This window comes from Oculina patagonica, unplaced genomic scaffold (genome assembly GCF_052425735.1).
Source record: "Oculina patagonica isolate OP01 unplaced genomic scaffold, crgOcupat unplaced83, whole genome shotgun sequence".
Taxonomy (NCBI): domain Eukaryota; kingdom Metazoa; phylum Cnidaria; class Anthozoa; order Scleractinia; family Oculinidae; genus Oculina; species Oculina patagonica.
Window position 1 is genome coordinate 1 of NW_027558724.1, and position 15,383 is coordinate 15,383.

A 15,383-nucleotide genomic window follows, 5' to 3' on the forward strand; every position below is an offset into this window, starting at 1 on the left:
AAGAAGAGTGAGTCCCCAAATTTGATCTCATACATGTACATACAGAACAAAATTGATAGCAGATTATCCACTACATGTGAATTCAGCCTAGATATTTGGACTAGGTGAAGGACAGACTAACCCTTCAGCTAACTTGAAACCAGGAATGTAAAAACATTCTGGGCCTGGGCATGGACGTGGTGTGTTATATCTTTGGGTTTTACATGTATACCCCCCCCCCCCCTGCATTCAAATCTCACAATTTAAGTTGTTTGGAATGTATCAGAATTAACACTGTTGTAAGTCTATACACGTAGCATAACGGAAATATTTTGACTGTGATTTGTCCATTTTTATTCATCTGGATAGGTTTTCCAAACACTTGTACACATGCTTGAAAGAGTGGCAAAATACACTGTAAAAGAACATTGTCAAGTAGTTGAAAAGTCTTTGGTACAAGAACTGGAAAGGTTGTGGAATATTTGGAATGAGAAACAGTATAGTGGTCGTCAAGAAGAGTCCCTGAAGAGTCAGATCGCTTATCTTCTGAGGTTGACCAATGTTTGGGTTTCCTGGAAGTCTGGTAACTTGATCTCTGACCCAGTAAAGATCTTTAATGTGAGTATAAACGTGTACACTAAATGCATTTGTTGTGGTTAAATTTGTTTTGGTATGGAATTTTTTAAACCAGTGTGCTTCTTTTCCTTTGACTCACATTATTATCTTCATAATCTGAAACAAAGGAAAATACATGTAAAATCAAACTGGCTTTGAAATTTCAAACCAAAACATACTACAAAGTACATGTATATTCAGATTTAGTGACTGTGTTGTCTGATTATGCCATATGGTACTCCTCTTGGGAGTACATTGTAGCTTGGGTCACTAACTGATCAATAGTGGTACCTTTCTTAAAGTTAACATGTGTATTAAATCATTATAAATTTGTATTTCAATTTTTAACTTCTCATAAATATTAAATTATTATTAATGTTTTTTACTTTGTTTTTCAGGTTGTCCAGACAATGTTGGTTAATGATTTTATATCAGACGTCATTACCTCTCCATTGCTTGAACTTGCATCAACACTTCTGCAGGCGTCATTCACTGAACTCTCAAGAGATCGTCTCCAGAAACAATTGACAGTGAAGATCTTTAACACAGTAGACAGTCCTGAACAATTTTTTACATTCTGTAGACATGTTTTAAAGTGGGAGAACTTTCAAACAGATGTGTTGCCTTTCTTGTTGAATCGCTGCCAAGAAGAGCTTTTGAAAGGCTCTTCAAAACTTCTAGAAGTTTTCTTTATCCTGACAGAGGTTATCATTCAGAGTGCTTCAGTGGATAGTAGTGGCCTTGATTTGGGTAAATTGAAAGGTCTACTTTTCTTTCCAAAATGTGGCACAAAGAAAGGTGAAAAGATTTTAAGGGCTTTCCTTGATAATGTAACAATAGATGACAACACTTTGATGGACAAAAGCAGACTTTCCCTAATATGGAGTGTTCTTGTGTGCATTCCTTGTATAAGGTGAGTACATGTAACATTATACTGCAACTGGATTTTTGAATACAGTTTATAACATGAACCTTCAAGGGGAATTGAAAAAGGTTTCAGTTGTCAGGGGTCATCAGTTATTGAGTGAAAAAATGTAAGATAATATCTCACAGGGGAATTGAAGAAAGTTGAGTTACAGTAATGAGAGGTTTGAGTTAGTTAGGATTGGAGTTATCAGGATTCAACTGTACCATATTATGTTCAGTAGCAGATCCAGATCTTCAGATAAGTGGGGGGGGGGGGTCCGATCATCCAGACCCTGGAATAAATGGGGGGGGGCTCAGGCAAAAATACTTTTTTCCTGGCCGTACGGGCCTCTATTTGGTCTAAAATTAAGGTGGGGGCCTGGCCCCCTCAGGCCCCTCCCCTACATGTACATCTGCCATTGATGTTTGATTTGTGAAGAACATTTCCCTCAATAAAGAGGCTACCTTCTCCTACATGCCCAGTACAAAGCTCAAGGGCAAGTTAAAGACATGATTGTTTAATACATGATTTCCTATTTTGATTCTTTAGTCCTTTAGATATTCCTCAGTGTTGCAGCCAGCTCCTCAGTTTTATCCTCTCCTTCAGTGAAAGCCTTCTGTCAAATCAGACTGCTGGAAATGATGTAGAATGCTTGAGTGTGCTGAATCAAGCAATTCAATCGTACATTTTGGTTGCTCCTAATGAAGAAGAAATTTTCCAGCATTTCAATGTAAAGTTTATGCTGACATTACTCAGGTAGATTGATCATCATTTATTTCTTTTGTAACTACCATTAAAATCTCGTAAGAAGATACAGCCATCATATTTACGGTTTTTAAAACTTCTTGCAAGACAGTGTCTCCTCTCTCGATACGAGAATCGCATCTCACGAGGTGGTAGCTTACTTTTAGGCATGCGGTACGTTACCATACTAGGAAAACTAGAATCTTGGACCCAACAGAGTATATTACATGTTTTACACGACACTGTCAATTTGTACAAATTACTGTAGTAAATAACAATAACTGAGTAAAAGTATTTAATGTACTTCGTTTCACTTTCCGTAGGTCCTGGTCTGACAATGTTCATGTTCTTCAAGCTTGTCACAAACTGATGTCAGTAGCAAGGAAACAGGAAATCAAAAGATGTGTTGGTGCAGAAAATCTTCAGGAAATTTACCCTTATCTGCGTCTCAATCTTTGTTCCGCAAGTCATGTTGTTCGTCTCCTTACCCTCAAGGTGTTGTCGTGTTTTGATCAGTCAGGAAGAAGTGCATCAGATATTAAGGTACGTACAGTCAGGAAGTATTTATTAGCACTACCTTGGTGGATGAGCTCGTGTTGTTTGGAGAACAGAAAAATGTGGCTGTTCAACTAAATGTCTTTGGTGATGTTCCAAAATAAGAACATAGTTTCCAGTTGTTTTGAAAGCATAAGGAAGTGATGGTGGGGTTTATATTAACGTTTTATACCCAACTGCTATAGTATTCACAGCAGATAGTTGATTGCAAAGGTTTATTGATATGAATAACCTGTTTTGAAAATTCATGCTTTCGGTTTGCTAACACGGCTTCCAACACTTAACAATTTACTAGCATGGCTTTTTCCCTGCGAATTTTGTCATAGAGGCCATAAAATAATCGTTAGAAGGCTTCACCTTGTCTGAATTTTCTCCTGGAATCTTGTTATAGTTATGATTAACTGGTAACAGGACTGAATATTAAAGTGATTGAACAAATCGGACTCCCTCTTTGAAGTCGTCCGATTTTGTTAATTACTCGTATGATTACAGACCGAATATAAATTGGGCTTCACTCAGTCCAATTATCATTACTTCTCTCGTTCCAGCCTCTCGCCTCGGATTCATGTTCGTTCTTTAAGCTGTGTCTGTCAGCTGAAGAGGTTCCGGTGCATTTGGACACGTACAGGGACAAGCTGGTTTGTCTGCAGAAACTCCGCTTTTCTCCAGCAACTTACGACGCGTTGCCAGACTTCTGCAGGGAAGCTGCTCTGCTCCATTTATCCGGCATGCTTTATGTGAATTTCAGCCCTCTGTGGGATCCCGTCATTGAAATTATCGCGAGTTTTACTCAAAGTTTAAATGTAAAGCACTTCTGGAAAATCTTCAACGAGCTTCTCAATACAGCAGCAGAGAAAACAGGTAATAAAATAATTCATGTTCTTTTCAGGCTTGTTATTCGCGAGTACAACACCATCCTCGGAGACCCAGGGACAGCCAGTCGGGAAAACGAGATTTTTCGGGCGAAAGTTTACAACAAGTTCGGGAGAGCCTTTGGGCACCAAACCAGTTTCATTAGCGTTTGAATTCCTTCTTTCTGATTGGCCAGAAAATAGTTTTTTTTTTTCTGGCCAACAAGCGAGGAGGACCAACAGAGCGACTCTAACGTCTTCTTACACGAAGTTGTTTCCTCATCGGCTCGTCGTACATGTACATGTAGTTGCTTGGCCCGTGCATCCGATGCACTGGCCAGTCAGAATTGAGAAAGAAGGAATTCAAACGCTTCTGGAACTGCTTTTGGAACTCGTTGAGAGTAAGTGCCCAGGGACTCAGACACTCCCCCGAACTTGTTGTAAACTTTCGCCCGAAAAATTATGTCGTCGTCGCCCTGACTTGCTGCTCCTGGGTCTACGAGGATGGTACAACACCGTCTCATTGCTCGTTGACATTTCCTTGTTCCTTTTGTCCTTCCCTCTCCATTACAAATTTACATGTACATGGTAAGTTCGCAACAGCTTGGGGAATTACGGATGTCGTTTCGCGTTTTACTTCCTGAGAAAACGATGTCTGTTTACTCAAGGTAGCCTTAGAATAAAAAAAACACTCTCTTTCACCTGCTATACGCAGTTACAGTCAACCTTCGCTTTTACAGACACACGCTTAACATGGACACTTTCTGTGGTCCCAACGACGTTCGAACAAACATGAACTTTTTTGCATCTCTCTTCTAATTAAAGTGAATGCTCCCTGCACCCATTGTCACAAACATCTGAATTACACATTGTTGAAAAAAGAAAGATGAGTGCAGAGTCATTTGTAGAAGGTAACCCACACGAACAAATCTGTTAAATGCTTTTCAGAAACGACGCTAGATGAAGAAATGGACACAACTAACAGCAAACAACCAGCAATCAAAAATGATGAACCGGTGGACAGTAAAGCAATCAACCACCTTGATGAAATATTTGAGAATCACAATAGTGCTTCGCTGGGTCCACAAGGAGAGAATAGGGCAGACCACGTCAACTTTCGCTATCTGTTGTGGAAAGCGATGGCTTCCTTTCCGGAAGTCGCTGAGCAGAAGTCACGTGATGTTGTACCACTGTTCCTCAGATTTGTTAGGTAAGTATGTCTCACAGGATGTAAGTAAGTGACCTTTATTTAAACACGATGTAGATAAAGGCTGACAAGCTTGTGGGGCCGTGTAAATTAAAAAGTATGTAAGAGTTAAAAATATTTTGTGTTTAATACACCCCTCTGTAACAGACCCAGTGGAATCTTTATCTTCCCGGGTTTTCGGAAAAAAGTTACTGGGTTGGCCAATTTCCCACTGGGTCGGCTTATTTGGGCTCGTTTTTTCAATACGTTTATTCGACCAACGTCACACCGCACAGTCACTGGGGAAGCTTAAAAATAGGCGGGTAAAATCAAAATATCCGCTGGGTACCGGGGAGACTAAATTTCACTGGGTAGGGGAAAATAATCCACTGGGTCGGTTCCACTGGGTCTGTTACAGAGGGGTGTTTTAATGTATTTACATCCTGATATTTTTTGTCTTGAATACTGTTAACCCGTAGATGTACTGTTTCAAAGTGTATGTTACTGTTTGCCTTTTTCACTTTGTTACAGCAATGAATATTTTGTGGCAATGGAAAACGTAGCCCCGTCTCAAGACATCCGAGCCAAACGCAGCCCTGAGCAACAGGTAACTCCGACAGATTTAAGCCAGGTAGAATCCACTGAAGCAGATAACACCACTACCGAACCACAAGAAAACCTTCACAAGAGGAGACACAAAGCAGCCACAAAGTCTCTCTGTATTCATCTGGGCCTCTTCACAGCCTTCAAAAACCCAAAAGCTCTCTTCAAAGAACCCGAAATAAGGCAGTTGCTTATGAAGTTCCTTGCTCACAGAGAGGCTGAAGTTCAGAAGCTTGCAGTAAAATGCCTCTATACTTACAAGTTCGATTATCTGGAGCCGTACAAAGAGAATATTGAGCGCTTATTGGATGACGAGAATTTTCGGGACGAGTTGGCACATTTTTCAGTTGATGAGGATAGCGGTATTGTACTCAAGAGCCATCGAGACGGGCTTATGCCAATCCTAATAAGGTTAGTATTTGGACAGTGTCTGTCATACAGTAACAGAACATAATGCGGTTTTGCTTTGGCTCCAGGTCTTCCTTACCATTTTGTCAGTGATACGTTTGTATGCAAATTACCCCCTTTTGTACATGCAGGTTAACTATACTTTTTTTTCTTACTGCGGAGGGCAGTTATAATTATTTCCATAGACATACGTGCAGGAGTTTTGAGAATCGCCAAAGTGAGCAAGCTTGCGTGCAGCCGTTGCCTGTTTCCGCGTGCAACAAGGGAATAAGAGACGACTGCGTGCAGGACAAAGTGAGAACGTTCTATGCTATTGGCTTTTGTTCATATCACTGGTTATACATGTATACTTCTCTCGTACTCAGACTCTTGTACGGCAAAATGCAGAGGTTCACTGGGACAGGTACTGGTGGAAGAGCGGGAGTGGGAGCGAGGCGAGCTGTGGTGCTGAGATTCCTGACTTCTTGTCCTCAGCAAGAAATACAGATTTTCATGGATTTGATTTTGGCCCCCTTTAAACACCTATGCACAGGTAAATTCTTGCAAACACTGTACTGTATTTTAGACCAAAGTCCTTGTTTTTCGTGCCTGTGTGCCAAGAACATGAATTTACAGTCACAATGTACGTGATTCCAACTTTTTTTTTTAATTCTTGTTCGGCTTCTTGTATACCAGCAGCAGACGATCCAGGCGTGGTAGTTGCCATGACTACAGATCTCTCGAGTGTTGTCCCTCTGAAGAAACAGCAAGGGTTTCTAGGAATGGTGTCGCAGATCCTTTACAAGATGGGCAACCTTGCGGCGTCTTTTCTTCCTTCCATCCTGCAAATCATTCTGTCGCTGCTGTCAACGTGCGTGTTTGCTCTGGAACACCGCGAGCAGGTTAGTTGAGATTGCTGGACAAAAAAAGTGTGTGCTAGTGATAAATTTGCTCATCTAAAGGATAAACAGAGATTATTAAGAGGAAATTTCTAGAAGAAATCAACAACATCCGGCAATGCTATGAAAAATTGTTCGCTTATCCTCTGCATGAAGGTAGTCCTTATTAAAACTTAAAACGTTATGTTGTTTTTTTCTTCAAATATTTTTTGATTTTTCTGAGAAAAAACGAAATTTCCGATTTGACGTCTAGACTCGTCTAGACTCGATAGAGAGGGTACAAATTGGGATGAAAATCGACCATTTTCATTCGATAATATTTGTAGAAAAAAAAAAACCAACATAACGTTTTTAGTTTTAATAAGGACTACCTTCATGCACAAGATGAGCGAAATCCCTGTATTTTTAGAATTGCCGCAAAAAACCATTTTTGTTCGATTTTTCTACAAACTTGCTCTTAATACACAACATTTAGTGTTCTAAATCCTGATACTAAATTAGGTTCATACGTGACACTCTTCAAGGCCGTTTCACGTTGACTTGGTGTCCGTATTTTATTTGAGCTACGTGCTCTAAAAGGCTAACAAGAATCATTATCGACTACTCGGCTAGAACACGCAATGCGCCACACCTTACACTACATTAATGGTCAGGTGGCAGCCCTCGCAAAGTCTCTCATGAATGGCTCGCTACCCTACGAGAGAACAACAGAACAAACAACAGAATCAATGTCTATGTATAGCCCCAAATGTCTGCTAAATGTCTGCATGTCTGCTACAGTGCCTCTGAAACGGCTATGGGTGGTACCTACCTGTGCCCTGGAATAGAAATGCTAGTTTACTTAACTCCTTTTATCCTTCTCTTGCAAGGTTCACGCATCTTTAATCTCTCAGCTGAAGACAGTTCGACAGTTGGCCGTTACTCGCTTGACGGAGTTTTTTGAGCTCATGACTGATTATGACTTCAAACCCATTTGTGATGCTGTGTTCTCGTCAGCCGTGTGGCCTCAGGTAAACTTAAACTGAATTGCACACTGGTCAGAATAAAACATAAAAGAACGTTTGAATGTATGGTGTATACATGGGTAATGTTTCCCACCGGATAAAAGTCAACGAACGCCCAACTCCCCTCTCCAACGGATCTTGATATATGTTGTTTTGTTATAATCCAAACAGTTTGCAAAGTTTGTCGCGTGTTTTACTTTCAGATAGAGAAGCTTAACCGAGAGAGCATTCAACATCCAACGCCATTGCTCAAACTTTTGTTCGCTTGGTCGAAGAATGCTCGTTTTTTTCCCTTGCTCTCAAGAAAACCAGTTGAAAAGCCCGACCTGTCAATCATGTCCTGCGTGTTTGCCTGCCTGCGTGTACCATCAGTGTCAGAAGATGTGGTTACTATGGTTATGGAGATGACAGACAATCTTCTTTCCACAAACCAATCAGAGATGGGAGATGAGGAAAGTGATTTATTGGAATGTGGCTCAGAACTGAAGTAAGAAACTCTTGTATCCAGTAACGTACACTGTACGTTTTCAGTCCTTCATTTCAGAATCTTGCATTTAAGGGTACAAACTAGAAGCGGTAGGCTTACGGTAATGTTAGTTTTGTGCTTCAGATATTAGATAAAAATACGTAGTATTAAATATTAGATAAGAGATAAATAACGTTAGATAAAAATAAGATCAGTTCAGCTGGTAGGGCAACGAGGAGTCCCCGGGGGTTGATGGGTTTAAATCAGATATTCCAGTTTTCAGCCTTGGTTGTTCTGCATAGGCAAGAGTTTTGAGACGTCGATTCGTACACTTGCCAACAAGCAAAGAAAACTGCCGAAGAACTAAATAATTTTTTGATATCTACAGTATATATTATGGGCTAGTCGTAGCAGCTCATCTGAGAAACAGCCAATGAAGCAGGCTGTGCTGTTCATTATGAACTGATCTTTTACTTTTTCCTCGTAGAATGCCCTCGAGTTACCACCAAGAAAACAAGCCCAGCTACGGAACACTGTTAGTTCTTCCACACATCTCGCGGATCTTGGAATATCTGAGCCATTCAGTCAAACGAGCTATCGAAAACTCAAAAGGAAAGAACAAGGGGAAAGTGATTCTTCCTCAACGAGAGCTTTCAGTCTTGTCTAAAATCAGCCCGTTTGTGAAAGACGCTACACAGTCTGCTACATTAACAGAAGTACTTCTGCCTTTCTTGAGCTCTTCTCAAAAGGAAGAAACAGCCAACAACATCCTAAAAACCATCAAAAGTCTTCTGGCCAATGTAGATTCACCGAGAGACTTTGTTACTCCTTTGTCGAGGCTCTTCTCGCAGATTAACACTCGCAGTACACGGCAGTGTCTATGTGAAGCGTTTCTTGAGCTGGCAAAGGTTGATTCAAGCTACTCGTCGGAGACGTGTGAAATTCTTGCTCGTTTGAACGCGTGGAATGTAAAACGTCTCGAAGAACCTGATTATGATGCAAGACTCGAAGGTTTTTCGAATGCCAAGCTTCTCGTCCAACAAGACGCACTGAAAACAGAGGAAATTCTACCATTATTACACAACTGCATTCATTTCGTTTTGTGTAGCGATGACTTGTCTATCAGAGACAGTGCTGGCAGCTGTATGAGTTGCATCGTGCGTTATGTTGTACAGCGGAGTGGAGTAAAGGACGAGGCATTTCATGTTCTAATCATGAAGTGTCTGCTGCCAGCTTGTAAAAAAGCTCTCTCTTCTAAGAAGGAGGTAATTTTAGAACTCATTTGTCAAGACTATTGCTTAAGTAATTACAGCCAGTTGCCAACCATGAAGATTGGAAATGAAAAACCAATATTTCCAAATTCCAATTCGACCTGGATAGAGGACCCTCATGAAAACCAGCTAGAGCTGGTGTGGTTTCCTCTCTAAATATAATAATTTATTTAATGTATTTTCAGCTTCTGTAGTGTTATTAAAGCTACATGTATAGAGCTACAGTAAAATGGCACGATCGCGTTTCGTTGATCCTTACCTACATTTATATGTAGTTAAAGCTGTGAGTGTATGTGTTAACAAATTAGTTGACGCTGTGCAAATCTCTATCTGTAGCTCGCCAGAAACGAATTCCTCGATGTGCTGTCTACTATGGTTCGCCAGTTTGAACACGATTCTTTCTCAGATCTGAAGGTTCTCTTGGACGATGATCCTGAGAAAGACTTTTTTGAAAATATCAAACACATTCAGGTGAGGAGTTGTTCTAATATTTGTATTTTTTGAGGAGTGGTTCTTGAATCTCATGCTTAACATTCATTTGCAGTACAGTTCAAGCTAACCTAAAAAAAGTGGTGCAGCCATTTTCCTCTTGGATTTGAAAATGTGTAAAGAGCGATTGAACATATTTTTGGACACTAAAGTGTCCCAACACGTTTTTTATGGTTTATAAAAAAAATTGAGCGATTCCGTTCAATTAGACTTCACTGTTACGAGAGATTGAAGGGGATTACAAAATCCACCGTTTGATTTATGTCCCGTTAGCAAACGTGGGCCAGCTTGTAGTTGGAGTTGATATCTCGTAATTAATAACACCCAAAATAATATGACCTTTTGAGTAACATACCGTTACGGTCAAATCGCAATAGGCCATTTTACAGTTGTCTGCTCAGTTACCTGGCCTTTGAATGGAAGTGAGGCTGGAGGTGACCTTGTTTTGATACAGACCTCACTACGTTTGTTGTGTAAATCATGTTGTTCTGATACTAACTAGTTTGGATTTACATAATAAAGCAGAGAGGTTTGTATCAATGCAAGGTCACCTCCAGCCTCACTACCATTCAAAGGCCAGGTCACTTAGCAGTCAACTGTAAAATGGACCATTTTTGGTGCATTGCAGCTCCATCGACGGATTCGCGCGCTTCGCCGCCTGCAGTCACATTGTCAGCAGCACAGCCTCAGAACCACAAGCCTGACAGCCTTCCTGTTGCCATTGGTAACGCATTGCGTGTTTGATCACACGGCTGCTAAGGAGCACAATCTTGTCACCGAGGCTGTCACCACTATAGGAACAATATCGGCAAGCCTACCTTGGTCCAAGTATTGCTCTCTTTTAAGACATTACTTGAAACTATTAACTGTTGAGAAACATTCACAGAAAGTGATCGTCAGGTACGAATTTCCTTCTTAAGTCAAATACGATTTCAATATTTTCCTCTTAAATAATTAGCCACTAAAAAGTCGGTATAACAAGAATAAAAAGGTCGTACCTTATTCTCACTAAATTTCGCGAGTACTTAATTTCGCGAAAAATCAAGAGCCATATTTCGCGAGTACTTAATTTCGCGATTTGGAGAGGAAGGTACAATTGGAGTGTATTAAATTTCGCGATTTTCATCTATTTTTCAATATGAAGCTTTGACCTGGAAACTGTAACAACACAATTAATATGAAAGTCATCATAAAAACAGCAAACAAAACAATATACACATAACAAAACATAAGGTATTCAACAGTCATCTACGACTGCAAGAGCGAGATTTTGAAGAACTTGGCAGCAGAAAATATTGGACAAAATTAAACAAAAAACTCCTAAACATGAAGCTCAGACATGTTAGAATAACTATGATAAAACACATCGAGTTTCATTATTTTTTTTATATTATCCATACGATATTAAATTTCGCGATTATAAACTTCGCGTGTCCTTTATTTCGCGAGTATTAAATTTCGCGATTCTTTCTAAATCGCGAAAATCGCGAAATTTAGTACTCGCGAAATTAAGTGAGAATAAGGTACTTTTGTTGTTACCAAGGCATTAAGGTGCTGACAAATGAAGGGTCATGTAGCAGTGACATGTAGCAGTGACAAAATCACACCCCATTGTGCCAGGATGGGACATGTTTGTAGAGTAGAGCGGTTTTCACTTGAGTGTCGAAAGTAATTAGCGTTTGCATTGGTTTTGCATTACTACGCTTTGTGATTGGTTTAAAACCCTCGTGCCACTTTCTCAGCCAATCAGAAGTAAAACCAAAACCAATCGTGACTCGCTTGCGCACGTTTTCCCGCGCTTCGTGCCAACTTCATGTATTTGCTTCGTGTTTTGATTGGTTTACTGGATTGTCTGTGTTCTTTGTGATTGGCTTGAATGATTACTTTGGTTTTGGTTTTACGACACTCAATTGAAAACTGCTCTATGCCCTGCTCTATGTCCCTGTTACATTATGTTACACGAGTAAATGTTGTGATTTGATCCCTTTAAAATACCGCTGCTACATGACCCTGTAACATGTCTTTTTGTACAGTATGTCAGCAGCTTTACGGCGACATTATCGCGGCATTCGTCTGAGAAAGTTCGTCCTATGGCGTTGAAAAAGTGTCCAAAGAAAGGGCGAGGAATTTTAACTTTCCTTTGGCTATAGAGAAGCTTGACCACCTGACTGGCTAACCAAAGTAGGCTGCTATTTGCGTTTGCTGGTGGTGGTGATGAATGGAACGATTGATACGAACTATTTAAAATATTGAGCAATATGGCATTTGACCCACCATCACGCTCTCTTAATAACTCTTTATCATAGGTTTGGTTTTAAAATAAATTTAGTTTCTTTCTGAAAAGCTTTACTAAGCTAAGGTTCGACTGTACGCCCAAAATCATAGGTTAAAACCATTCTGTTATTTCAGTTATGTCTTACAACTTGCCGCTTTGCAAGACGGGTTCAATATAGACAAGTTGTACAAAAGGTTGTACCGTGTATTTACCACAATGTCATGAATATACCTCGATCTTTACCCTTTTGTTATCTCTTTCCTCAGGATAGTGGTAAACATTCTGAAAAATTTCCACTTTGACCTCAGCACTGTCCCCAAACAGATGGAAAAGGGTAAACTCAGCGGTACGTACACTACTTAGATTACCTTGAATCTGAAAAACTGGAAATAATACCGGATTGCACTCGAATTAGCTTGTAATTGAGGCTTATCCAGGGGTATCTGCAAATGACATGAAGCTGTTTGCAATTATACTCCCCGTTTAATCGAATCAACTGCAAGCTACTTTCGGGTCAGGCCTTGGAATACCAAAATGGCCTACTCTCTAACCAGTTCCAAGATCTCATTTTGTTATTGAAGTCAGTGAGAACCGTGAGAACCATTTTGATGTGCATTTTCACTACCTGCTTTTTTATTATGTGTCATTCAAGTGTGGAAAGCCATTCCGTGGAACATGTGTGGCTAATTGTATACTAGCAGCCCCACAACGGTCGTAACACGTGTGTTGTCTTTAAGAAAAACAACGAGTAAAATGTGTCTGAACAACAACCTCCCGCGGACAGCTCAACCATCTTGGGTCTCGCTAGCAAAGTGGCTCACTTTAAACAGCCTAGAAATTAATTTTCGACATGGATACTTGTACCTTGCCCTTAAAAGCGCAAAATGGCTCAAAACACAGACTGATACCAAAACATTTTGAAAAAAAATTTCTCTATAAATGTGACTGTTATGTGCTATTTTTCATCTGTGTCTTGGCAGAAAACAATGTGGACGTTACAAGAACGGAAACAAACAAAGTTGACAGTAAAACTACTAGAATAGAAGATCCAATCAAAAAATCGAACGAACCTGATAATGAAGGTGATATTGATGATGATGACGATAAAGATTACGATGTTGAAGGAGATGAAGCAGAAACAGTTGCGAAGGAAGAAGTAATAGACCTTTCCAAAGAGGAACTTGCTTTGCGTATCTACAACACAATCACCTCGACAATTCTGCCGCAGCTACACAAATGTGTGACAAAAAAGGTGAGTTTGTGAAAGACAGTGCATACTTAAACGACCCTTTGGTGGTATGAAAATAGCTATTATCTTAGAGACAATGACAGTAAACTTGAATAAAAAACAATGTTATATAAAACAAAGCTCGCCGTGAATCACTCCAAACATTGAATTTGGGGATATTTTGGTAGGTTTAGGACTTCAGGCACTATTCTGCGTCTCAGGAATTCCGTTATAAACTTCATTTCTTCCTTTCTAACTGACATACCGGTATATAAGACCTAGTTACTTAATAAGGAATTACTATTTTTTCATTCGTTTCTTTTGTTCCTTCATTTAGAGCAAGTCGGCTGATTATCACCGGTTGAGTCAACAGAAAAGAGAAGATGAAGAGGAAATGTTACGTGTTCCCATCATTCTCGCCATCATTAAACTCCTGCAAGCTTTACCTGAGCATGCGCTCCACTTACATCTGCCAGGGTAAGAAAACTTGACAAGCTGGTGACGCTTGTCTTAGCTCGTTCGTTCGTTCGTTCGGTCGTTCGGTTCGTTCTTTTGCTGGATGATTTTTCTCGTCCCTTTATAACCACTGGACGAGTGCATTTCTTTTTGACATAGTTATTTAAAAACTAAACTCTGAACGGGATTGTTTGATTGACATTTTGACTAACCTGTTCCTGTACTCTCCATGTATAGTCTTCTTCTTCGGATCTGTCATACATTAAGGAGCAGAGCCCGAGAGGTCCGTGATGCAGCACGGGATACGCTAGCGAAGATTACCGTTTCTCTTGGAACCCAGTACTTCTCGTTCGTACTTAAGGAACTCAGAAGTTCGCTGGCAAGAGGATACCAGGTAGTCCCGGATTTGCCTGCAGATTCTGCGTCAAAATATGAAAATTTTGTTTATGTAATCGTCTTGCAGTTTTTCGTAATAGTAGGTTCTAATATATGATTATTTTCAGCTTCATGTCCTTAGTTTTACAATTCACACGTTACTGGACAAAATGAGCGACACCCTGGAACCGGGGAAACTGGATCCAAGTTTACAGGGATTAGTCGAGGTGAGAGGGATTCTTGTATTTCCTTTTAAGGGCATATTTATATCAATTACACATGCAACTTTTCACTGTGTACAATGACAGTTCGATTCAACCGAAACGTTTTGATATATATACCATGGACTTGTCTTGTTGTTTTGCTCTAGATAGACAATTTATCGCTGGTTTAAAGGAAATTGTCTGCCTTCTTTCTTTGAGTGAAATCTAAAAATCTTTCAATCAGTATTCTAGGCAAAAGATGACAAGTGTGGAACTTCGAAATTTCTCATTACATTTTAAAAAGTGTATGTTATTGGTTATGCAGTAAGAAAAGAGCTTTACAAAGTAAAGTAGAGGTACCCCATCAGTTCGTAGGCTGGTATCCAGGGGGCCCTGCATCTAAAAAAAAATAAAAATTTACAGCATGTATTTTAAATGTTGTTTTTTCAGATCAACTGTAGCGTAAGTAAAGGAACAGATTTATATATCCAGTGTTTCCTATTTAGAAAAAACAGTGGAGCGATTAGAATTATGCGTGACATATACCTATCACACATCATGAAATTGCAGGCAAAGCGATTGTTCAGTTGTTGTCGTAGTTACGGCCGAAAATAACACCTATTCATCAAGCTGCAGTCGAAAATTTACTAATATTATATATATTATTTCTTTTCCTAATTATCCAAGGAGACATCTTTTATTCTACTTTACATGTAGGGTTATTAAAAACAATAAATCATGTCGATTTTCGATGAAGGTTGAACCTGTCGATTTAAAGAAAAACGCTTACGTCTTGTCAAAATTTAATTTTCAAGAACAATTGCCCTTTATTGCTTTTTAAAAGTCTGTATTTCGCTACCCTGGGGTAGCGAGGTTTTTTAAATGTCAGG

At 39.7% G+C, this 15,383-nt stretch overlaps 1 protein-coding gene across 1 annotated transcript; it reads left to right on the forward strand.

Moving 5' to 3' along the window:
• Nucleotides 1–343: 343 nt before the first annotated feature.
• Nucleotides 344–14,517, forward strand: LOC144641307 (small subunit processome component 20 homolog; the record flags this gene model as incomplete). Its single annotated transcript, XM_078500333.1, has 19 exons — nt 344–597; nt 993–1,507; nt 2,051–2,257; nt 2,569–2,788; nt 3,349–3,661; nt 4,600–4,861; nt 5,369–5,851; nt 6,214–6,380; nt 6,524–6,729; nt 7,596–7,736; nt 7,934–8,217; nt 8,684–9,461; nt 9,804–9,938; nt 10,585–10,856; nt 12,498–12,577; nt 13,212–13,483; nt 13,797–13,936; nt 14,153–14,309; nt 14,419–14,517. Coding segments are annotated over exons 1-19 (4,959 nt in total), but the record flags the coding sequence as incomplete, so codon positions are not given.
• Nucleotides 14,518–15,383: the final 866 nt, after the last annotated feature.